The sequence below is a fragment of the Martes martes genome (genome assembly GCF_963455335.1).
Source record: "Martes martes genome assembly, chromosome: 1".
Lineage (NCBI taxonomy): Eukaryota > Metazoa > Chordata > Mammalia > Carnivora > Mustelidae > Martes > Martes martes.
Genome location: NC_137888.1, coordinates 128,944,446 through 128,970,429, shown reverse-complemented (window position 1 = coordinate 128,970,429; position 25,984 = coordinate 128,944,446). Strand labels below are relative to the sequence as shown.

At 40.1% G+C, this 25,984-nt stretch overlaps 1 protein-coding gene across 1 annotated transcript in view; it reads right to left on the bottom strand.

Moving 5' to 3' along the window:
• The window catches only part of CPNE4 (copine 4), a gene marked incomplete at its 3' end in the record, with an annotated part of 476,837 nt that overhangs the window by 329,422 nt on the left and 121,431 nt on the right, over window positions 1-25,984 (bottom strand). The window contains exon 2 of the mRNA XM_080823089.1: window positions 8,299-8,479. Coding sequence (XP_080679215.1) covers window positions 8,299-8,479 — 181 coding nt within the window. The remainder of the gene's footprint in view (window positions 1-8,298; window positions 8,480-25,984) is intronic.

The window sequence follows — 25,984 nt, the reverse complement described above, 5'->3', positions numbered from 1 at the left end:
ACATGGAGCCCAAACTGTAAGGTTGTTTTGGTAATTATATACGATGACACACATAAAGTACTTAGGAGATTACCTGATACAGCATATAAATACTCTCAACATATTTTAAGTATCATCATTAATAAACCACCATTACAGTTAAGAAAAAAGAGTAAATGGATTGAAATTACAAAGGAAATATTATTTTCTGAAGGAGATGATTATCAGCAGTGAGTCTAGTTAATCATTAAAATAGGAACCCAGGAACCATGTTGAAAACATCTCCTTGGAGATGCTGAAGGTGGTTTAAGCTAGAGGCAGAGGGCTCTAAATCAGAAATGCCTCCTGAAGCTCTTTCCTTGAACTGCAATTTCATCTTCCAAATACTTATCATGAGACTCAAGATACCTTATAAAAACCACAGTGACCAATGCTCCATCTGAATGTCCAGAGTGTGGCTCACCAGTTCCTCAAGCTAAGGAGGCAATGAAGCCCATGTCATGGCACTTTCCTCTCTTCGGGAGGCCAGTCATTATCCTTTCAGCTGATAAATCATCTCCAAGCACTTAAAGGAATTAATAGTCAACATAAGATTTCAGTTCAAATTGTTCTTTCCTCATTGGCAGCCCCAATTTCCCATCTTATGTGATTCCACTCTCAGACATCATGGCATGGACAATTTTGAGATGTCACTGATAAGAAAGCCACTTAGCATCTTATGAAATGCAGTTTCCTTCTTTTGCTTTACTCAAGGGCATCACTTACAGAGCGCACATCAGGCAACTGCAGTCTCTGGTCAAAGGGATGGGACCTCGGCAGCAGGGGGGAAATATTTTTTGATTCTACTGTTTCATTTTGTTTTCTATACAGTGCTTTGAGTAAGGTTCCTAATATCACCTTTTTAAAGGAAAGAAATTATTCTTATTAAGGACGTGTTAAGGGGGAGGTAGAAAGCAGCATCAAAGTTTTCCCAAATGGGAGTTTGATGTGAAACCACAGGGAAAACGTTGTGAACAACTGAAGAAAACTGTTGTTTTTTATCATCTGTCATGCTAGGTGTTAGCCACTGAAACGCTGCAAGTCAGCGAAGTGTGAACAGAAAATCTTTTGAGAAAGGAGGTTGTTTGTGATATCCAGAAGGAATGCTTTAATTGACTTAATTTTTCATTTCTCAGCTCTTGTCTGTGTCCATAGTTGAGAGGTTAAATATCTTTCAGAGACCAAGCCCAGGGAAGTGCAGGAGTGTAGCCTAAACTCAAATACCCCCAGGGGCCACGCTAGCAGGGCAAGTGTGTGGGTCAGGCCAGCCAGCAGGAAGCACGACGAGGACAAACTCATAGTCTGGATATGGGTAGGGGCTACCCACGTCCAGCTCGCTGCTATACAAAGTGTAAAGATTCCATGTTGCCAGGTTTTCTGATTACTCACAGAAACCAGAAATCTGGAGTTTTATGAAAAAATATCCTGAGCTTTAGGTTTTGTCAAATGGTACCGACTTGCTTGAATACCATAAAGGTCAAACAAAATATGTATGGGACTAGACAGAGGACTTCAGGTTCAAGTTTGTAACCTCTGGTAAGATGAAGAAAATATAGATTGCTTCAACCAGATTCCAGCTTTACAATTTACTAGCTATATGACCTGGGGTGATTCATTAATTCTGCTCAGCCTCAGTTTCCTTACCTGGTTATTAAAGTCTCCCTTCCAGGGTGATTGTGAGGATTAGAAAGAATATATGTAAAATGGCACATTTCCTAGCTGGTATCAACATATATAGATGGCTACTTTATTTTGTCATCACCCAAATGTTCGTATTTGACCCATTTTCATAAAATTCTAGCATTCTGGAGCAGTGGAAAATTGAACATCTCTGTTACAGGTTACAGGTGAAACTACTATTTGGGGCTTCATCTTCTGGTTCCTACACAAATGAGTGATGGCTCACTACTGTCCCAAGCATGAAAGAGACTTACTCCACAGAATTCTTCTGTGAGCCCTCCAGCCAAAAGTGAACTTCTGAAAAAGTTCACATTCCATTCATTTGGGAGTGGGCAAGCTCACCACCATGGACTCATAGTTCCCCTTGTATGCTGTTAGCAGGGACGTCAGATCATATGACAATCATACCTGACACCTGGGTGGGCTAGGAGTGGGCAGAAAGGATGGAAAATAAGGAGAGATGAAAGAGCAATTTATTTTTATTCCCACTCCACATAAAAGTAGCCTATGCACCCTTGAGATGGGCTGCTGTAAAATAAATCCTGATGGATGCTTTGCTTTGCTTTGTTTCCGTTTTTTGGCAAAACAGGTGCCTGATTTAAGCTTCCATTGTTGAGGCTTTCAAAAACTTTGTTTTTTAATATTTTAATTATTTGACACAGAGAGAGAGAGAGAGAGAGAGAGAAAGAGAGAGAGAGAGAGAAAGCAAAAGCAGGGGGAAGCTGCAGGCAGAGGGAGAGAGAGAAGCAGGCTTCCCACTAAGCAGGGAGACAGACATGGGCTCGATCTGGGAACCCCGGGATCATGACCTGAGTGGAAGGCAGACACTTAACCAGCTGAGCCACCCAGGTGCCCCTTGTTGAGGCTTTCAAAGAGGCATCCACTTCAAAGAGGACTATCTCGGGACACCTGGGTGGCCCAGTGGGTTAAGCCGCTGCCTTCAGCTCAGGTCATGATCCCAGGGTCCTGAGATCAAGCCCCGCATCGGGCTCCTTGCTTGGCAGGGAGCCTGCTTCTCCCTCTGCCTCTGCCTGCTTGTGTGTACTCTCTCTCTCTCAGGCACATAAATAAAATCTTTAAAAAAAAAAAAAAAAAAAAAAGAGGACTATCTCAAATACACACATAGCCAGCCATAGGACTTCATAAAGAGCCAGGCTACCTTCCTATACTGATGTTCTTTTGTTTCAGAAATCTGGATTGATTTTGAAAACTGACCATTTGCACCCCTTGTTTTATCCTTCCTGCACTTTAAATTCCCGTTCTTACATTTTAAACTCATCAGTAAAGAGTGAGCCTGCCAAACTCTAGGTTCCTACCCTCCACCCCAATAAAAACAGAACCCCAGGCCTGTGTGCACACTCTCTCTCTTTCATTCTACCCAAGACCTCACTGTGTAGTCCCAGGTGTGCTAGCTAATTTCCAGGCCCTGTAAATAATAAACCTTTATTTTTTCAAAGTTCCCTGATGGTTATTGCTGAAAGACATCTTACAGTCATCATAAGAACAAGTGCGGGTCCACCCACAAGATTGGTTATAGATAGGCTGAGATGCCATAAACCATCTGCCCACCACACGTCCAGGGAAAGAAAGAGTTCATTTGTTTGAGCCCTCTTTCTCAAGGTCATATGACCATCTGAACCTGTAAGACAGACTGAGTTCCTCCGCGAGACTCTGAGGTCTTTGAGGGTACAAACCATGTTCTTTCATGACACCCAATAAGTGTTGGAATTAATTTCAATGTCTGTAACACCTTTTCATGAAACTATTATAAGAAGCAAATGAAATAATATAGGTAGATGGCCTTTGTGAATACAAACATATGGATATATTATTGTAAGTAATAATAACATTGCATCAGAGTCCACTGATAACTCTCAGATATAACCACACTAATTACTACTACCAATTGCTATTATTACCAACAATCTACCAAAGCACATGATTCATATAACATGTTTTCATATGGAATTGATCCAATAGTAATTAGCTCTCAGAATTACTTAGAGCTTCCTAGGGAGGAACTCAAGAACTGTGTATTAAAATTAAATGTAGTGAGTTTCCTTAACAAGGCTTTTAAGATAATAAAATTTCCATTATGGAGAATTGAAACAAACAAACAAACAAACAAAAAAACCCTAAATGTAAAAATGGAATTAAAGGTGATTGGAGCAACATCTTAACAGTGTGGGAATAATTCAGCTTTTTCCAATGAAGACAAGTACATGCCATTTATAGGATTTCTGCCAAGGGCCATGGCATTGTGGGCTTAGCTCTGCCTCATGGAGGACACCCAATGTGCCCAGGGGATACAGCATATGCTCCAGGAAACTGAATAAAAACAGGGACCTTGTCTTTTGAATCCCTGAGGAATGTTAATTTTTCCCACTTGGCTATGATGTTTAGTTCCAAAAGTTAATGAACACATCAGTATTCACCAGAAGGTAGGAGGAAATTATTTCCACTCTTCATCAGAAAGTGAAATGTGGTCTATATGTCATTACACTATGCTGTACCATATACTATTGCCGTCATGTGGTCAGGAGATGGTGCAGAGAGGATTTTTTTTAAAGGGGTATGATTCCAAATTAGGGAAATTAAATGATAAGTCTGAAACTCTCAGTTTCGAATGCATTTCCAACCTACAAGTATCTTTCTCCTTCCTTTCTGACAGTGAAAATCATGACCACTAAAGAAATACTGAAAGTTTCACCCAACTAGAACACCATCCCATTTCCATATTTGGGGAGGAGACAAAAGGATCCTCTCTGTCTTCTCACTCATCAGATATTCATCTCAAACTCTGCTGGTCCGAGAAGAGCAACAGTCTCTTATGCATTACAAACCAATTGATTTCCAATATGTCGAAAACATAGATTCATCCTCACTGGTGCTTAATACTATTAGGAACACAGAAGGTAAGATTTATAGGTCTTTTTGAGCCTAAAAATCAGGTTTACAGTTTCATGCTCACTTTAGAGGCCAATGTTCTCTCCCAGGGCTAAAAGGCTACAGCCAATTAAAAAGCCAACAGTTCCCCTCCATATGAGAAGGCTGTCTAAAGGCAGTTCTAACTGACCAGTAATAACCTGAGCTGTAAACCAGGGCAAATGGGACCCTTTCCTCGCTGCAAGTCCATTACAAAAGCACAGGCCAGCAATCACAAGTAATAAAAAGGAAATGTCAATCTGTAGTTACATCTTCCCAAAAATCATTTAAGTTGTAAAATTAAGAGCCTACTATAACATTTTTACAGATTACCTTTCTTCTCTCCAACCCAGCCAAATTCTCTAACACATCAGAGGCTCTGGAACCAGGCTGGCTCTTTACATTTCAATTAACTTCAATTAATTGAAATTAAATATTTTAAAATTTTTTGTTCCTCAGTTACACTAGCTACCTTTCAGGGGCTAGTGACTACCTCCCTGGACAGCACAGATGAAAAACATTTCTATTATTCCAGGGAGTTCTATCGGACAGTGTTGATCTAGAGTCTCTTTGCCAAACTTTTAAAATTCCCTCTGAAAGATAAGCTCACCCTGCTTTTCCCTCTCACCTCGACACAGCACCCACCCCCCAACAATCTCTTCATTATCCAAATAGTTTAGTCTCGCTCTCTCTTTTTCCTTCACTTAGGCAATTACCAGATTTCCCCATCAAGAAGACATGGGCAGAGCCAACATGAATTTTCTTCTGCAAGGCTTTCTCTCGGTTCTGTAACAGTGTACATAGAAATCTCTCTGTAAATCCAGACACGTTGTAAGGGGTAGACACAGGAAAATGCATGCATCAATAAATGTCATGCCAGTGCACTGTCCATGTTTGCCAGCCTTCACCGAACATATATAGTAGTAGCCACATGCTTTAAATAGACTATCAGATGTTTTAAATTTGTGACACAGGTGTGTTTCTAACTCCTAGCGTAAGACCACTTGATGAATTTGTATTGAAAAGAAGGTGTTAGCAGTAAATAAATATGCCTTACTTGCTGAGAGGGAGAATGATTATTCAAGCTACTGTGAGTTGTCAAAAGTTTCTGTGCTGGTCATTTACTTCTTTGCTCTCAAGAGCATTTTATACCCTTTCCCTGCAAACCTTGTCAATGGACTTCCATCAAGGTTCGATCAGTGGAAGACACAAATGGGATACACGAGAGCAAGAGGCAGGCAGATGATGGGGTATCCTCATCTCCCTTTCAGGCAGCATTTCCAGCACCATCTACATCTCCTCCATCTTTCGCTTCTACCAGATAGGCGTCCCCTTCCATGGATCCAGTTTGTGCTAGATGGCTGTTTGGTTCTGATACTGCCATCTCCTTCTTTGGCCCCTCTTACCCGATGGTCTGTTGATACATACGTAACAGTTGGCTTTGGGTGGGAGGTGAGCCCTGATGTGAAATGTTTGCCAATGTATGTGGTGGGGATACCAACATCAAAACTGCCTGCAAAGTTCTCGAATACTTAAGAGTCAGCTTTCACAAGCCTATACAAGCTGGCCTCAGCTCTTTACTACCACACCCTAAGCAAATAACAGACTCCTGTCATTGATGCCTGGGTTCCCACACTGTCACTATTTAGTCTCTCAGAATTTCCAACTCCTTCATTACTAATTCCCTGAACTAAATCCTTCATTAGCTACCTGGCATGGGCTGTGTTTTTCTAACTGTATCCTGAATATATATTGTTAAAAGAGTGTAAAGTATATTACAGAAGTGTTTCTCAAAGTGCCAGATTATAAATCAGCCTATCACTTCGTATGTTGGAAGTTTAACTTTTTTAAAGAGTAAGACTTTTTGAATGAAGGAAGCAGTGAATTAATTTACTTCAGGAGCACCAGTTTCTTATCTGTGCACTGTTAACAAAGAGTTTATGAGCTGGTAGTTATACGCAAACCATACTTTAAGTAACATGTAATAGAGCACTCTAGAAAAACAACATGACAATATGTACCAAAAGCCCCCAAAGTTTCCTACCCTTTGTACCTGTTCTTCTACTTCGACAATGTCTCCTAGGAACTCATTCAAATAGTAGGGAAAAGTCTTATGCACAAAGATGTCCACTGCAGTTTAAAATAGGGTATTTTTGGAAGCAACTTCAAAGTGAAAAAGCAGGAAAATTATAAATTAATTCATGTGGTGGGATACTATGCAACTTTAAAAATTATAATCATGAATAGCACAGCAATATAGAAAAATATACTGCTAGGTCATAAAATGAGGGAATAAAATTTTATATGCATGATAAGAAGCAGGTAAGAATATGAACACCAGAAGGAAAAGACCTATATACAAATGATAGTTGACTTAGGTAAAGGGGACATTAGGAGATGAATTCTTTCTAATTTCTTTCCTCTTATTTTCAAGGAGTGATTTTCTTCTAATGCAAGCTGCCATTTCACTCTGATAAAAAATAAAAAACAATAAAACACACCAACAAAGTCAGTGAGACTATTTGGAAGGAAAAAAATATATTACACATTAAGATACCTGTGAATGCTGTTTAATGTTTACAATATAAGCCCTAAATAAGTCTGAAGTTAAAGACTTATGATGACGCATTGCCCCATGCAAGTCGCCTCGACCTGAATTTCATCGCTCACCCACCAAACATGCTGCCTCTCGGGCCTCTGGAGCCTCCTTTCTTCTGTGGTATGGAAGAGTTGACCCCCTAGAACAGCATCTTCCAGCTATTTGCAAACAGGTGGGAGAAGTATTGAAGACTTGAGGAGTTTGCTGTAAGGGACCCAAAGCAGGTGGCTCTCTACTACTGCTCTGCTCAGCATAGCTTCAAATCCCTTCTCCAAATTCCAGTACCTCATGCCCTTTGAGGTGATAATACTTCTCCGTCTGCTGCACCCCCTGCTCCTCCCAATCCCACCATTCACCTCAGAACAGAGCTTTGTTCACTCAGACGAGACACCCAAAAGCAAACAAAAAACGAAAATAAAAACAAAAACAAAACATAAAAAACCCTCTTGACGTTTAAATCCATGTGCAAAAGCCAAGGGCAGAATTCAACCTGCAATATCTCCACACAAACCACCAAGAACACACACACTGGCACTCACGATAAGGATAAAATAGCAATTCAGAGCTCAAGCTCTGGAGCCCAACAGCCTGTGTGTAAATGTTAGGTTTTCCATTCACAAGCTGAATGATCTTGGGCAAATCCTTCACCTTTCAGTGTTTCCTCATCTGTCTCTGTTCCTCAGAGGATTGTTGTGAGGACCAACTTAGTTATTTTATATACAGTACTTAAAACGGTGTCAGACCCTTGGTGAGCCCCCAGGAGAATGTAGTTAATATTAAGTTTTCATTCCCAAAAATAAATGTTGTAAGATGTGGCCTCTACAAGGCAATCCTCTCCGCCCTTCCCAGGGTTACTACGTCCACAGTGAGCACACAGAGTAAGGGTAAATGTCAAAATACCCAGGGCATTAAAACCACCGCATCCAAACATCACGATACAAGCAGAAATGTGATCGTATTCATTTCAAGAATTTTCCGTCTCATCAAAACAAACCATCTGAAGACAGGAAATGAAAAAACATTTCTGAATCGATCCCCCCAGCCATGCTTCTGTCCATTTCCTTGGACATGCCTACCTCAAACCACTGCCCGTGGGACTGCATCTTGAGGATGACACAGGGGTCTGGTTTGGAAAGAGCATCTCTGTCAGAAATGCCTTTGCACGCCACACGCAGCTCAACTTTGGTCAGGCAGGGGCTGTTAAAGATTCCCAGCGTATTGGCAGCGGACTCGTAAATGTTGCTCATCTTCTTCATTCTGTGTCAGGCAAGAAAGAGGAAAAAAGACACACCAATCACCATGGTATTTGTCAAAGGAGAAAGCCTTCTGATCACCTTTCAGGATACTGTTCAACAAACAATTTCAAATCCTGAATTACTTATTATTTCACTTTCTACCCCAGTGGCACAGTTCCAGTGAAACAAACAAACAAATAAAACCAAAGAAACGAGAAACCCCAACAGGTGCTGGTGCGCTTGGCTAAGAAGGCAATTTTTCTATACGATTTGCATACATTTGCATAATAAAATTTTTAGTTTGTGAAATAAAATTAATCAATTAGTGCAAACTGTAATCCAGCTCTATATTAAGTACATGACTTGTGCGAAATCTTACAGATTTGTTGGCTAGTCAATATAATCACATTCCAAGTTTCTAAGACTCCCTAAAAATCCAGTTCTCCTCTTCCTTTCATGTGATGGCACAGAGAAGAATGTTGTCCTACCTGAAGACATCATCTCAGCTTCCCTTTATTTTTTTTTTAAGATTTTATTTATTCATTTGACAGACAGAGATCACAAGTAGGCAGAGAGGCAGGCAGAGAGAGAGGAGGAAGCAGGCTCCCTGCTGAGCAGAGAGCCCGACGCAGGGCTCGATCCCAGGACCCTGGGATCATGACCTGAGCCGAAGGCAGAGGCTTTAAGCCACTGAGCCCCCCAGGTGCCCCCAGCTTCCCTTTCTTAACCGTGGCCCACCATCTCAAGATGCCAACAGCCAGCAAGCTCCAGGAAAGAGGCCCAGAATCAGATTTTCTGCCCCAAGTGTGGAAGTCCATCCTCAGCTTTCCTCCCTCTTACCTGCCACATCAGAATTCAGAATCAAAGGGGGGAAAGAATGGGGGAGACTCTATGAGAGAAAAGACACAGCCTCTGATTCTGAACTCACAGAAACACAGTCACAATAAGCATTGCAGGCCCCCTTACCATCTCCACCTGATAACACTTTGCATCATGCAGGCCTGGGCTATGGGCATCCCCCCAAGGCCACCAACACTCTTTTCCTTCTCTTAGGAGGACTGGACCTGTGAGGACACTGGAAGATTCTCTCAGGCATGAAATTCAATATCCTCCTCATGGAATTCTGTTTCCTTGTAGGTTTCTCAGAAAAATGGCAATGGCTTCCTCAACCTCACACAGCGTCAGGGCCCTAGAGTGGAATTTCTTCATCTATAAAGTGAGGGTAATCCCCCTCTTCCTTCCCTTCTCCACAAATATTCAGGAGGTTTCCCCTTGGTACTCAGCACCATAATAGGTTCAAGTACACTTGAACTAGGTGACAGATGTTCCTCAGCATTACACACCCACTTCCCAAATGGTCTCTCCAAACTTAGCTGCCAGCTCCATGCCAAAGCCAAGCCTTTTCCAATCTGACAATGCCCCTCACTCATGGCAGATGGCACCCAACCTTCTCTCCCAATGGTCTTTCACAAAGCTCTCCACTCTTGCTCTGCATTTTTCTTCCACTTTCCTTCCTTCCTTCTTTTATTTTCTCTCTCTTCTCCTCCCTTCCTCCCACTACTTTCTTTCCTTCCTCCTTCTTTCTTTCCCATTCCAACTCTCCAACATCCTATTTAATTATTGTGAACATAAGTTTTTCCCTATATATACTAAAGGGAAATTGCACTGACTGCCACAAAGTTATGTCCTTGAAGAGGAACGGATAAGCTATGTCCTCTGTGCCATATCTGGCTCACCACCTATTTGGGTAAATAAAGTTTTATTGGAACACAGGCAAATTCATTCATTCATGTATTGTGTATGGTTGCTCTCACAGCAACAGTAGAACTGAATAGTTGCAACAGAGACTGCATGGCCTGTAAAGTCTAAAATATTTACCATCTGTCCCTCTTTAGAAAATGTTTTCCAAGCTCTTCTCTTAAATATCAGGTAACAGGGATTTGCAGTTAGGGGAGAGTTGCGATTCTATTTTAGTATCTGTTATGGAGTCAGTTTGAGGATGAGACTTGTTCTATGTTCAACCATACAGAACATTAACAGGGATTTGAGGACATTCTTTTCAACATATGAGAAAATTCAAGCTCAGAAAGAACAGATAACTTACCCATACTACATAATTATTCTCATTGCAGAGCTGGGGCCAGAATGCCAGTTTTCAAGCCCCTAGCCCAAAGCTATTCTTATCATATGTAACATCTTTAGCCAGAGAAGTGTTTGACTCTACCAAGGAACAAGAGATACAATATCCCTGATTTATTTCAACCTCCATACAGAATCATATTTTCCTTATATTTTAGAGTAAATTTTATTCACATATAGAAAATATGCAAATTGTAAATGCACAGCTTAACAAATGATTGTCCCTCTATTTTTACAGGTTGTAAGCAGACCAATTATTAGAGCAACACAGAAGGCAGAGCATGTATGAAATGCAATTTATAAGAACAGTGAACAGAGAGAAGGAATAGACTAGTGGAACAAAGCTTTGTGTTCAGGCAGTGTTGGAAATGTTGTGAGCACTTCATCAACTTTTTGATAAAGATAGCTTATTCTTCAATGTCTTCCTGAATTCTGCTTTTCCCAACATATTAACTGGCTCATTGGAATCCACATTTCTCTTGTGCAGTTCTGAGTGGTCTCTCCTATCTCTAGAGGCAGTATCTTTTCTAACTGCCCCATCCTTATAGACTCATGCCTGCATCCATCTCCTTTCTTTTTCCTTTTTGTCTTAAAGAATCTATTTTTAAGACTCAATCTCAAGAAACAGACTGAGGGTTGTGGGGGGGGAGGGGGGACGGGAGAGGGTGGTGGGGAAATGGACATTGGGGAGGGTATGGGCTATAATGAGTGCTGTGAAATGTGTAAACCTGACGATTCACAGACCTGTACCCCTGGGGATAAAAATACATTATATGTTTATTAAAATAAAAAAAAAGAATCTATTTTTAGAACAATTTTGTATTCACAGAAAATTGAGAGGAAGATACAGAGATTTCCCATATGCCCCCTTTCCCCACACCTGCACATCCTCCCCATCATCAAAGTACCCCACCAGAGTACATCTGTTATAACTGATGAACCTACACTGCTCATCCAAATTCCAGAGTTTATATTGGGGTTCACTCTTGGTATACATTCTATGGGTTTAGACAAATATATAATGGCAAGTATCTACCATTACAGTATCATACAGAGTAGTTTCATTGCCCTAAAAATCATCTTTGCTCTGCCTATTCATCCCTCCTTCTCCATACCCCTTGGCAACCAGTGATCTTTTTGCTGTCTCCATAGTTTTGGCTTTTCCCAGAATGTCATATAGGAATCATGCAGTATATAGCCTTTTCAGATTGACTCCTTTCACCTATCCACTTTCTTGACCCACTGACTCTTTCTATAGAGCACAAGGTTTTCTACAGAATGATACATTTCTCTAATGTCTAGTCTTAATTATGAGGCATAATGGAAGAAAGATTTCATTAAGGAGAACCTTCCAGGTTTAAATTCTGGCTTCTCCATTCGCTAAGCATGTGATCATGAGCAGGGTACTTCACTTCTCTCATAGTTATACCTATTCCAAAGAGTTGCTATGATAAGTAGATGAAATAATATATGTAAAGTGATTAGCATAATGCCAGGTATATAGCAGGAGCTCCAAAAGTGGAGCTATTATTATTGTAATCTGATGGCTCTCAATATTAAAAAATTCATTTTTCCCACTGCCTACTGGAACTCTTTTAAAATTCCCATTATTACTTTAAGATCAAAGTTCTACTAGACCCCTTAAATGCATTCCATCTTTGTAGCCCATACCTGCAATAAAGAAATGAACTGGGACACATGTTCAGAGTTTTTTTTTAACCAATGGGACAGATGGCCAGGAATTGTATGGATTATTCCTTTAGGCAATGGGAAGCCCTTGGAGGATTTAAAACTGGGAAGATGGATATGGTGAAATACACACTTGATAAAGATCAATCTGGTATCAATATGGTGGTTGGACTGAAGGAGAGAAAAAAGTCTGTGATTGCCTAAATGCTGCTATGCTGGTCATTATCCCTTCCCCACTGATTCTTCTCTATTCTTCTCCTGTTTATGGAGCTAAGAGGCTGAGCTCTACTGACTGCCAGCTCATTGTTGGCTACTTTCCTGTTGTTATGGTCTGAACATTTGTGTCCCGCCCCAAATTCATTCATTGAAATCCTAACCCCCAAAGGTGACAGTGTTAGTCATGAGGGTGGAACCCTTATGAATGAGATTAGTTCTCTTATAAAAAAGATTCCATAGAGTTCCCTAGGCGTTTCCATCATGTGAGGATACAATGAGAAGTCTGTGACCCAGATGCGGGCCCTCATCTGACCATGCTGATCTTGAAGGCCATCCTGATATTGAACTTCCAGATTCCAGAACTGTGAAAAATAAAATTCTGTTGTTTTTCAGCCACTAAGTCTATGGTGCTTTGTTATAGCAGCTCAGACAGACTAGGACACCTGTTGTGTTGAAGTGATGCAGACCCAGGGAAGGGAGGAGAGAGAAAAGAGTATATTTCTTCCTAACTCCTACCCTGCTCCTTAGCAGTGGCAAGTGCCTACATGACCCCGGTCCTGTTAGGCAACTCTGTCTCCAAGGTTCTAACTATCACTGTGCTTTGGTGATACTGTTTCCTCCTTTGGCTCCATCATGTTTATGGATTGTGTTAGTTTCCTAGCTCTCTTAAGTTGGGCATTATAGAGGCAGAGCCTGAAATAGGGATTCAGATGCATTTGATTAACTGAGCAGAGGATAGAAAGAAAGTGAAAGAAACAAGAAGGTAGTCTCAACAAAGGTCCAGCATATGACTGGTTCCAAGTGGGGGCTCTCCAGCATGGATTTTACCATGGGTTTGTCCACGTTAAGGAATGAGTTCGGGCCTCTTACAAACCCATGTCAGTCAGTCATGCTAGGGTAGAGAAAGCATAAGGTCTTAGTTTTGTTCCCTACCCCCACTGGCTGAGGGCAGTCAATTCTCCAGAAATGGGATAGCTACGAGCCATTAAAAACCAACACTCAACACTAGTGGGGGATGGATCCACTAAGTTGACAGAGGGATCTAGGGCAGGGTGTCAACAGGGTCTATTTCACTGCCATAGTTAATCTCTGGTTTTATATATATATATATATGAACTCCTCTAGGTCAGACCCTACCCTTATATTTCGTTGCATCCACAATAGTGTTCATCTTGATAGTATTTGTAGACTGGTGATGAAACCAACATAAACCTTCAGTTTGGATGGGGGTGGGGGATAGAGTATAGGAAAGAAATGTGGAAATAGTGAAGATAAATCTCCTAACTTTTCACAATTATTCCTTGGTCTTGGTTTACCTTCATGTGCATGCACAAATGAAAGCCCTGACCAGATATACTGGAGTTCATGAGTTTTTCTGGCTGCCCACAAAGAACAGTAGTCCTGACCTTGACTTTGGAGGTAGTACATAGGCCAGTGAAGTCAAATTGTTTGGCTTTGGCCCAGCTGAAGCTCACCACTGAAAGGTGATCACAAAATATGGCTCTGTCAGTGAGTTATCAGCTACCTCCAGCCACAGATAAGTGAAGTAAACAACTAATTTCACACTCTGTTAGAGAACAGGATTAATATGACCAGATTATCAATACATTTTCCGAGGCCTATTTAAATCCTCTTTGTTGCCTTTCATACAATACCTGTTTTTACAGAGACTAATGTCTGCTGAGAATTATTTTGATGAAAGCTGACTTTTGGCCAATTTTAGAAGCAAATTATAATTGTCCTTTCACTCAGGTAATTTAAGTTACATATTAAAAACAAAACAAAACAAAACAAAACACACACTTCAACATATCCACACTCTCTAACAGGACAAACTGATCCTGAAACTTAATTAGGTTCTGAATGAGCTGCAAACAACGCCAAGACAATAGAGAGCTCAAGAGAGAAGAGAATCAGCTTGAGTTCACAGGGGAACCAATTGAGCAGAGCTTGTCTTAAAACTGTGTTAAGAATAAGTGCATAATCACTGTTCTGCTTGCTTTGGCATTATTTGGCCTTTTTAAATGTCACAGCACATCCAGGGAAGGCTGGTGTGCTGGAGGTCTCTATCACACTATCACACATTTCCATCTCAATTCTGGAACTATGTATGGCGTTATCTGCCATGTGCCTTGCACTGTGCTGGAAGCTGGAAGTACCGAGCATTCATTCACTCCGCTGAAGATAAACCAGCTGTTATTCCATGAGGACTCATCAATTTATTTCCTATTCAACATTCTGATTTACTGGACTTAATGGAGAATAATACTCAGGGAGCTTGGCTGGCTTAGCCAGTAGAGTGTGAGACTCTTGATCTCAGGGTTTTTTTTTTGTTTTGTTTTGTTTTTTTTAAGATTTTTTTTTTTAAATTTATTTGACAGAGATTACAAGTAGGCAGAGAGGCAGAGGAGGAAGCAGGCTCCCTGCTGAGCAGAAAGCCCGATGTGGGGCTCGATCCCAGGACCCTGGGATCATGACCTGAGCCGAAGGCAGAGGCTTTAACCCACTGAGCCACCCAGGCGCCCCTGATCTCAGGGTTTTAAGTTCAAGGTCTACTTTGGGTGTAGAGGTTACTTAAAAATAAAATCTTAAAAAAAAAAAAAAAAGAATAAGTCTACTCTTGAGTGGCAAGCATTGTGCTGAACACTGTAAAGGATGGAGACATAAATAAGACAGTCCATCTTCCGAAAGTTTCATATTCTAGAGCAGTGCTTTTCACTGTAGCTTCTGTTTCAAGGATCTGGGGTGGTGCCTCAGATGCTGTTCCTAGGGTGTCCCTGATGTACTGGCCTTTGACCACACTTTGGGTGGGTAGGTTGTTGCATATAAACTAAGCATTTATAAAATAAGAAAAACTGTTCCACAGGTTAACTTAAGATCAGGTACTCAGGTAAGAGATGCAGAAAGGCATAAAGGGCAAGAGTATAGATGAAGCATTAGAGTATTTGAGACTAACCCAAGTACTACCCACTTGTGGGACTATAGGCAAGTGACTTGAATTCTCTATGCCTCAGTGTCCTCATGTCTAAAATGGGACAATTAAAGTCCCTATCTTGTAGAGTTGTCTTCAGAATTAAATGAACTAATCCACATAAACTCCTCAGAAGAATACTGATCTACAGTGGGCATTCAACAAATGCAAAAATGTTATTGTCCTTTTTAGAAATCATACCAGTAAGCTCAGATAACATTTATCCAGCTCTTCTATATCTGCCAAGCACTCAACAGTTTGTCATCCAATCTTTAGAAGAATCCTTCATCTGATCCCCCAGGAGAATCCCATGGTAGGTGCTGTCAGGATGCCCCGTTCCCCGGAGAGGGACCACAGCCTTGAGACGTGAAACAGTAGCACATGGCTATCCAGGCACGGAGTGGGGAGGATAAGGATTTGAAGCCAGAGCCCCAGCTCCAGAATGTGGACCCTTACCCACTCTGCTACACTTCCCTCCCTGTGGGACAGCTACTTAAGACTCTCAAGAAAGCACGGGACACTTCCCCAAATTTCTTGACCCCCCTGGTTCCCCTGAATATCAGACTGCAGCTGCCCCTCTCTCCTTTTTGTCTATCCCACAAAGCCCACAGTACCCTTCTCTCTGTCTCCAAGGCTTTTAGATCCTTTATTATTTTTCTCTTTCACAGCTAGTCTTTTATTTTGTAAATTAATCTGCGCTCTAGGTTTCTCTCCTCTCACAACTTTATTCATTACTTACCCTGTCAGCTCCTCCTTTGGCAGTACACACACTGAATCTTCCCCAGAGGGTGGGAAAGGGAGAAAAGCTGTGGATATTTATACTTTGTACCCTCATCAAGCATATCATTCTCTACAAATCTCTTTTAAAAGTAACTTGCTTTCCTAGCCACTAACTACACTAATAACCAACTACACATATAATGTTTCATTTCATCCTTGAGACAATCTCTTGAGATAGGCATTGTCAGCCCCATGCCATAGACATAAAAAATGAGGTTTATGGTGGTTAAGTAACCTGCCCCAAAGTCATAGCTGGTAAGTGACAGAGCCAGGGATTAAGCCTGGGTCTAATGGACTCCCAAACCTGCATAGTTGAACATTTCTTATAAAATGATTTACATTCTTAATTTGCTTAACAATTACTTTCTTCTAGTTGATGCAAAAGCAAACTTCAACCCTGTTCCAATCCTAACAAATCTGTAAGGTGCAGCACATGCATTGATGAGCTTGTGCTTTAGCAGTCTTTAAAAAATCACTTTTCCTCTTTCCCTTACTCTCAGGAGGTCCGAGTCATTTTTGCAATTCTGTGACAGTAGCCTAATCCTGCAAGCTGAGGAACTGTGTCTGGGAACCCAGTGTCTGTTCTCTGACGTTTTCAAACACGGAGCATTTCCCAGGTTACAGATGTACCCAGCAAACCCAGAACTAAAACCATGAGAACCACAAAGGGACATGGTTCTAATGAATAAGATTCAAAATTGATAGTATGTGTACATGAATATTTTTCTAGAATATACTATGCCAAATCACTAAAGTGCAGTAAAGTATTACTTCAGTCAATCCCTGAGCTTTCTAATTTGAGATAACAGAGGGACTTAAAGAAAAAATCAGCAGAGATGCTATTTCCTGAAAAACAGCTTTCCTGGGAAAATGTGCATAAGGAATCAGATATATCGATGCTCTAGGAACTTACAGGCTCACATTTTTGTCTCTAACAGTGAGTCATAAAGATGAGATTTTTCTAGAAAGCAATTATGTCCATTGCACCACAATCGTATTAATTTTATAGCACTCAAATGTCACCCACTTTTAGGAGAAGAACTGGATGTACAAAATTTACCCAGATAATTATAAAGGCTGATAGAAATTTTGAGACATAAAACTTGAACAAAATATCAAAAGAAATCGTATGAATGACTATCTCTTCCATGTTACAGTCCTCCTTTTCCTATCATACCAACTCTAGCTCCTAAAGGAGAGAGAAAGAACAAATTCAGTGATGTTCTTTATATTTTGGCACTGAAATAATTTCCTCCTGTTTCTCAGGCAACTAAATTTACCCAGTAGAAACATCAAATCCCAGTCTTATTTTGTTTGGTTATTTTCACTTTTTAATATAATCATATGTTTGAGTCTTCCATTAATGTTATGTTAACAGGAAGTTGGGGACTCACAAAATGGATTTTGGGCTTCTGGTCTCATACATGGAGCTAAATTTAAAAGGAAGAAGAGGCAAGATCATTTTTATATTCAACAGGAAAAACTAATACAGCATATGAAGGCAGAAGCCAATTTCCTCGAGAAAGCATGATAACTGGTCACTTATGATCCCTTATCTGCTCCTACACCTTCCCGTTTCAGACTTGCTTCTGCTTTCAATGATATCCTAGCATTTACCTGTTTTTGCTTGGTTGGTAAAGGATGACATGATGTGTTTTGGGAAAGAAGAAGGGATTGAGTAGATGACCAAGTGTAATAAGAAATACCTGTTAGGATACAGAATACAACCTGTAGTTCAGCCCTGCTCAACAGAAATATATGTGATTATAGAAATGTTGTATATCTATGCTGTCCAATATGGCATACCTCCTGAGCACTTCAACTGTGATTAGTGCAACTGAGGAAGTGAGTTTTTAATTTTATTTCATCTTAATTTAAATTTTAAAAGCCTCCTGTGGCTAGTGGCTATCATAACTGACATGAACTAGACACACGGTATTAGATTACGGTTCATAGCTTTCTTTTCTTTTCTTTTTGTTTGTTTGTTTCTCCTAAAAACTAAAACTAAATGGGGTTGCTCAAAAACACTTCCCAGTATAAATGCAGTGTCTGGGACCTTACCTCAAAGTGATTCATTAAAACAGGACTCTTTTACAAGAGAAATTTAGCTGCCCACTATTTGGTAGAGACTGGATGCAGAAGTGTTGAGAGGACTTAACAGGTCCAGCTTAGCTCAGAGGCTTTCTCCGCTATGCCAGCCCAGCTGACTGGCAGGGACTGCCTGTGGTACTGCATGGAAAGAGTTCATGATTAATGATGGCTGCCGCCCACATGCACGGCAGGGGAAAGTGGCAGCCTGGTGGCTCTTCTGCTGGGACTAGAACAGACATTAAGGAAAATACTAGGGGTGAGAATCTCTTTAGAAATTTTTCCTATCTTTTTGTGTCTTCATCAGTTTCTTTCATGAGTGTTCTATAGTTTCTAGAGTATAGATCCTTTGCCTCTTTGGTTAAATTTATTCCTAGGTATCTTATGGTTTTTGTTACTATTGTAAATGGGATCAATTCCTTAATTTCTCTTTCCACAGTTACATTATTAGTGTATAGAAAAGCAACTGATTCCTGTGCGTTGATTTTGTATCCTGCCACATTACTGAATTGCTGTATGAGTTCTGGTAATTTGGAGCAGAGTCTTTCGGCTTTTCCACATAAAGTATCATGTCATCTGCAAAGAGAGAGAGTTTGACTTCTTTGCCAATTTGAATGCCTTTTATTTCTTTTTGTTGTCTGACTGCTGATGCTAGGACTTGTAGTCCTATGTTGAACAATAGTGGTGAGAGTGGGCATCCCTGTCGTGTTCCTCACTTTAATAGAAAAGCTCTCAGCTTTTCCCCATTGATAATGATATTCACTGTGGGCTTTTCACAGATGGTCACTTATGAAAGAAATTGAGGAAGACAAAAAAAGATGGAAAAACATCCCATGCTCATAAATTAGAAGAATAAACATTGTTAAAATGTCTACATTGCCCAGAGCAATCTACATTTTCAATGCCATCCTTATTAAAATACCATCGGCATTTTTTAAGGAGTTGGAAGAAACAATCCTAAAATTTGTACGGAACCAGTAAAGACCCCGAATCACCAAGGGAATGTTGAAAAAGAAAAACAAAGCTGGGGGCATCATGTTGCCTGACTTCAAGTTATACTACAAAGCTGTAATTACCAGGACAGCATGGTACTGCTACAAAAATAGACATATAGATCAATGAAACAGAATAGAGACTCCAGAAATGGATTCTCAATTTTATGGCCAACTAAACTTTGACAAATCAGTAAAAAATATCCAATGGAAAAAAGTGTCTTCAATAAGCGGTGCTGAGAAAACTGGACAGCTACATACAGAAGAATAAAACTGGACGATTTTCTTACACCATACACAAAGATAAACTCAAAATGGATGAAAGACCTCAATGTAAGACAGGAATCCATCAAAATCATGGAGAAGAACATAGGCAGTAACCTCTTCGACATCAGCCACAACAACTTCTTTCAAGACATGTCTCCAAAGGCAAGGAAACAAAAGTGAAAATGAACTTTTGGGACTTCATCAAGATAAAAAGCTTCTGCACAGCAAAGGAAACAGTCAACAAAACTAAGAGACAACCCACAGAATGGGAGAAGATATTTGCAAATAACATCACAGATAAAGGGCTGGTACCCAAGATCTATAAAGAACTTACCAAACTCAACACTCAAAAAACAAATAATCCAGTCAAAAAATGGGCGGAAGACATGAACAGACACTTCTCCAAAAAAGAAATACAAATGTCTAACAGACACATGAAAAAATGCTCAACATCACTAGCCATCAGGGAAATACAAATCAAAACCACAATGAGATACCAACTTATACCACTGAGAATGGCAAAAATTAACAAAACAGGAAACAACAAATGTTGGCTAGGATGTGGAAAAGGGGGAACCCTTTTACACTGTTGGTGGGAATTCAAGCTAGTACAGCCACTCTGGAAAACAGTAAGGAGTTTCCTCAAGATGTTAAAAATAGAGCTACCTTACAGCCCAGCAATTGCACTACTAAGTATTTCCCCCATGATACAGATGTAGTGAAAAGAAGGGGAACATATACCCCAATGTTCATAGCAGCAATGTCCATAATATCCAAGCTGTGGAAGGAGCTGAGATGCCCTTTAACAGACAAATGGATAAAGAAGATGCAATACATATATGAAATAAAATATTACTCAGCCATCAGAAAGGATGAATACCTACCATTTGCAATGATATGGATAGAACTGGAGGGGATTATGCTAAGTGAAATAAGTCAAGTAGAGAAAGACAATTATCATATGGTTTCATTCATAGGTGGAACATAAGAAATAGCACAGAGGACCATATGAGAAGGGAAGGAAAACTGAAGGGGGAAAAATCAGAGAGGGAGATGAACGATGAGAGACTATGGACTCCAAGAAACAAACCGAGGGTTTCAAAGGGGAGCAGGGTCGGGGGATAGGGTAGCTGGGTGATGGGTATTGAGGAGGGCACATGTTGTGATGAGCACTAATGAGTGTTATATGCAACTAATGAATCACTGAACACTATATCAGAAACCAATGATGGTTAACCATCATTAATCGTGTTAACTGAACATAATAAAAAAAAAAAAAGAAATTCTTTCTAATGTGGCATTACCTTTAAGTCTGATGTGTAATAATGTTTCTAGTAAACATTTCAAAATGGCAGAACATAAGCTGTGTGGCAAATGACTTTGCTAGAGTAACTATGGATAAAAACAAAGGAGAGACAAGAGTTCAGATAGAAGTAGCATGTGAGGGGCACCTGGGTGGCTCAGTGGATTAAGCCACTACTTTTGGCTCTGGTCATGATCTCAGGGTCCTGGGATCGAGCCCCACATCGGGCTCTCTGCTTAGCGGGGAGCCTGCTTCCCCCCTCTCTGCCTACTTGTGATCTCTCTCTCTGTCAAATAAATAAATAAAATTAAAAAAGAAAAAAAAGAAGTAGCAATGTGAACTGAGTATGTTTTTTGGGAGTGGAGAAGAACTGCTTGAAAGGGAGGACATTTTGAAAAATAGTATCATGTCTGCCTCAGAGATAGGTCATATGACCAGCCCTCAAGGACACATGGGTGTTACTTAGGGGAAGAGGAAAACCACAGCACATATGGAAGGAGTGGTATCTGCATGTCAACATTCACACATGGAAACACACACACATATTCTCTCTTTCTCTCTGTTTCTCAGACTTCCAGAGGACCAGATGGGAAGGTGGGATAGCTTTTGTATAACAATGTGAAAAATGTATATTCATTGGAATTATTTGAGAAGGAGAAAAATCAGAGAAATTTTATAAAGAGGACCTCTGGCAGCAGAAGGGGACAGTCAAATTGATCAAATCTATGTACCTGGGCAAGGCTTTTGGGGAAACATTATTATTAGACGAGGAAGAAACTTGACAGATGCCATGTGTGTGGCAGCTCAGAGTTCTGTGGATTTCCAATTCTCACCAAATGTGAGAAGAATTTAGCACAGGAAAATCTGCAGGCTCCAGTGTGGGCAGAGACAGACCAGAGAAATAAGTGCCACACATAAAATAATAACAGCCACAGTGATACCAATTATAGCAACTGCTCTTGAATACTTATGTGTCCAGCACTGTGCTCAATTCTTCTAGTTACACTATCACATTTCAGGTTATTCAATTATGGTTTCAATGGTTATAAAAGGGAACTTGATATTATTTTTACAGTTGAAAAAACTGAGATTCAGAAAATCTAAGTAAATTGTTAGATCACATTACCAAAAAATGGAAGCAGGATTCAATCAGGTTTTTCAAATCCCAACTCCAAAGTTCAGCATTTTTCTTCTGTAATTGTTGTTCTGCCCCCTGTACACCTTAAGACCTTGGTTTAGATTCTAGTTCTATTTGTGTCCCTCAATGCTGGCTGTCCCAGAGTGTTATATCTCATTCAGTCATTCATAAAGTATTTATTGAACACTTCAAGTATGTGCTGGAAACTGTGCTGGGTACTGGGCGATACAAAGATGAAAAGATGGGCTCACTACATTCAAGAATCTCACAGGTAAATGGGGAAATAGATAAGCAGAGATTTATAATGGATTATTTTGCCTGTTATGCCTTCTGCCACATTTCCATTAAGATAGCCATGGAGAAACTCAGAAGGTCACAATAGTGCTAGAAAGCTAGGAAAAAACATCCAGGTGAAATTTCCTCTGGTTCTTTTCTACAGAGCACTATGTTATGGAACCATTGTTCTAACTTTATGAGGTAGTAAAAAAATATATGTATTCACAAAAGCAAATGGAAGATTTTACAACATAAAGCAAGTTTCATTATAGCAGGAATTTTCAGTCATTAGTATGTGAATACGCCCTGTGAATCTCCAAAAAGGATGTAGGTATGGTGTATAATATTCTAAACTTATTTAGTCCCAGAAAATTTTTCATGAAATACATTCAAAGATAAATGATTAGCAAAAAAGAAAAACAAAAACAAACTTTGGAAAAACGAGGCTAAAGGGCAATAAATAGAGGCATATTGCATTTAGTGATATTTTGTTTCCTATAGAAAATACTATAATTGGGGGCTGAGAAAAGAAAGGAATCAGTGCAGTGTGGGAGGCACTGTCTTTTATGTACCACACTACACAGGAAAATGGCCACAGTCTGGCCAACCTATTCCAGATAAATACCAACTGAATTCACCGACTTAGGCCAGTACTAGATATCAAGGTGGCCTTCAAATGACAGGTAGAAGTTGGCACTGAGTGGATAATAAGGAGGATTAACGACACTCCACTTAGCCTGCCTACTAGTAAATGCCAGGATGGGAAGATTTTTTTTTTTTTTTCTCCAACCAACTCTGAATGAGTAAATAGAAAATAAAATGTGACCTAAGAAAAGGGTGGGAATAACTAAACTGTGGTCCATTCATATGACAGAATGTCACTGTAGGGGCCAAGGGCAGAATGCCCCAAAAGGGCAATAGAGGCTGTCCTGTTCTGAGTTGAAGGCAACTGACACTCTGCAGATGCAAGAGAAACTTTTGCTTCTTAACCACATGGAAGAATCTAAATTAAGGGTCTCTTCCAGAACAAAGGTTGTTAGCAGAGACAACTTTAATCTGAATGACCCATCTATATGGCAAGGCAAACATATGCTCCTCTTAGTGCCCCAAGAATTGCTTTCCATTCCTCTGAAGTCCCACACCCCTAACCCTTCCCTCCTTAGTTCAGGATGACATATATACCTCATTTGCCTGTCTTTGGAATTTCCCTGTCTGTATGGATTCCCTCTATGTACAAAGTTATTTTTTTACTTTCTCCTGTTAATCTGTCTCGTGTCAATTTGATTCTCAATCCAGCTAGAAGGACCCTTGAAGGGGAGAGGAAATTCTTGCTCCTCGACACCACATAGTAACAAAAATAAAGGACCTCTTTTGATACATACCAGCATGGATGAATCTCCTAGAAACAATGTTGAAAAAAATGTGCCAGATACAAAAGAGTACATGCTGTCTGGTCCCAATTATATCAAGTTCAAAAACAGACCCAAATTCCTTGTAATGATTGAAATCAGAACAATGGTTACCTTTTGTGGGAGTCAATGATGAGAGGGATACAAAAGAAGCTTCTAGGGTGCAAAAATATTCTATATCTTGATTTGGGAGTGTATGCTTTGTAGAAATTCATGGAGCTGTATACTTATGATGTGAACTCTCTTTATGCTTATTGCACTTGGATAAAATTTTACTTAAAAGATAATAGATGGTATACATAAGATTAACATATTTAATATGTTAGTAGTCATAAAGAAGTTAAATGTCCCTTACTAAAGGACTGAGAGTCTTAGATTATCTCTAAAATCTAACTAGGTGGTACTTACAAAGCAAACTATACCAAGTAAATGTATAGATAAATAAGGGAATGAGTGAATGTATAGATAATGAAGAAAAATAGATAAACTCCAATTTTTAAAAAGTGGGGATATAACATGAGACAAAATAGGATCTCATGAGTATTATGAAACAAAATAGCATCTAAGGAAACAAACCTTAAGTGAGACAAAAAGAATCATTTCTCTCCTCTCCCCTAATCTAGATTCATTATAATTTATTCCTCATTGCAACAGCAACTACTAGGTTTTCAGGGGTGTTTGCTGAATTGTTCAACCCAAATTTGGTCACTCCCCTGCCCAACATCCTTCTGTGGTATATAAATTCTGCAGGCCAAAGTCCACATTTCTCATCTTAGAATTACTAACTGACTTTTCCTACCTTTGCCAGTCAGGCATACTATTTACTCTCCAGGCACTTTATTTTTTTTTTTTTTAAATTTAAATTCAAGTAGACAACATATAATGCATCATTAGTTTTCAATGTAATGTTCAGTGATTCGTTAATTGTATATAACACCCACTGTTCATCACATCAGGTGCCCTCCTTAATGCCTATCACCCAGTTACCCCCATCCCCCCACCCACCTCCCTTTCCACAACCCTCAGTTTGTTTTCAGGAATCAAGAGTCTGACATGGTTTGTTTCCCTCTCTGATTTCTTCCCATTCAGTTTTCCCTCCCTTCCCCTATTGTCCTCCTTATATTCCAGACACCTCTCCAAAGAAGACATACAAATGGCTAACAGACACATGAAAAAATGCTCCACATCACCTACCATCAGGGAAATACAAATCAAAGCCACAATGAGGTATCACCTCACACCAGTTAGAAAGGCTAAAATTAACAAGACAGGGGACAATAAATGTTGGCAAGGATGTGGAGAAAGGGGAACCTTCTTACACTGTTGGTGGGAATGCAAGCTAGTACAGCCACTCTGGGAAACAGTATGGAGGTTTCTACAGTTGCTTTAAACTACTCTAGTCTCACTACTCTTTATCACTCATTCAAGTCTTTTGGTCCCTCTACTGAAATGCCCATGGAATTATATTATTTTTATCACACCAAAAAGTCCTGCTCACTTAGGCCTCCTTCTTGGCCCCATTTTAATCCCCTGATAAAGTTTTCATGACTACCACCATACCCATTAGTCACTTCTTAATTTGTGTTCCTATGGTCCCCTCACATCAATTATCACACACACGGTACAACTCCAAGCTGTCGTGGTCCTGGTGGGTAGGGACCAAGGACTGTTAACAAAAGTTGAAAGCAGGATCAACTGGGAGTGAAGTCTCCTACCCTGGCTGAAGACAGGCCAAAGCTCTTGGGTATTTAAAATGTGTGGCTCCACCAGCTGATAAAGAGATTACTAGAATCAGAAATAGAGATTGAGGTAGCCAGTCAGACCCTCAAAACGCCAGGTGACTTAGAAGTGTAACAAGTATGATCTACTCTGCATCTTAGAACCAAATATTACACCAACGGGAGACTCCAACACATCCTATCCAAGAGGACACTTCACTTCCATTTTCCTTCTCTCTTTCTCTCTGCATTAAGGTTCTCACTAACACTGCCTGAAACACAAATTTACACAGTACAGGGCTAAAACAAAAGAAGAGCTTGGAGGGTCTGAAATGCATAGGTTTAGTCAGATTGGATAACTGTGAGTAACCCAACAGTCACGACAAAGGTTTCTTGCTCATGCCTGAGGTAATGACATCACTGTGCCCACACAGTTGACACTCACGGGGCAGCACCAAAGGGCAATAATTTCAATACTGACACTTTTGTTCTGCATCTCAGAAATTCAATTCTCTAAGAAGAAATGATGTTACTACTGGGT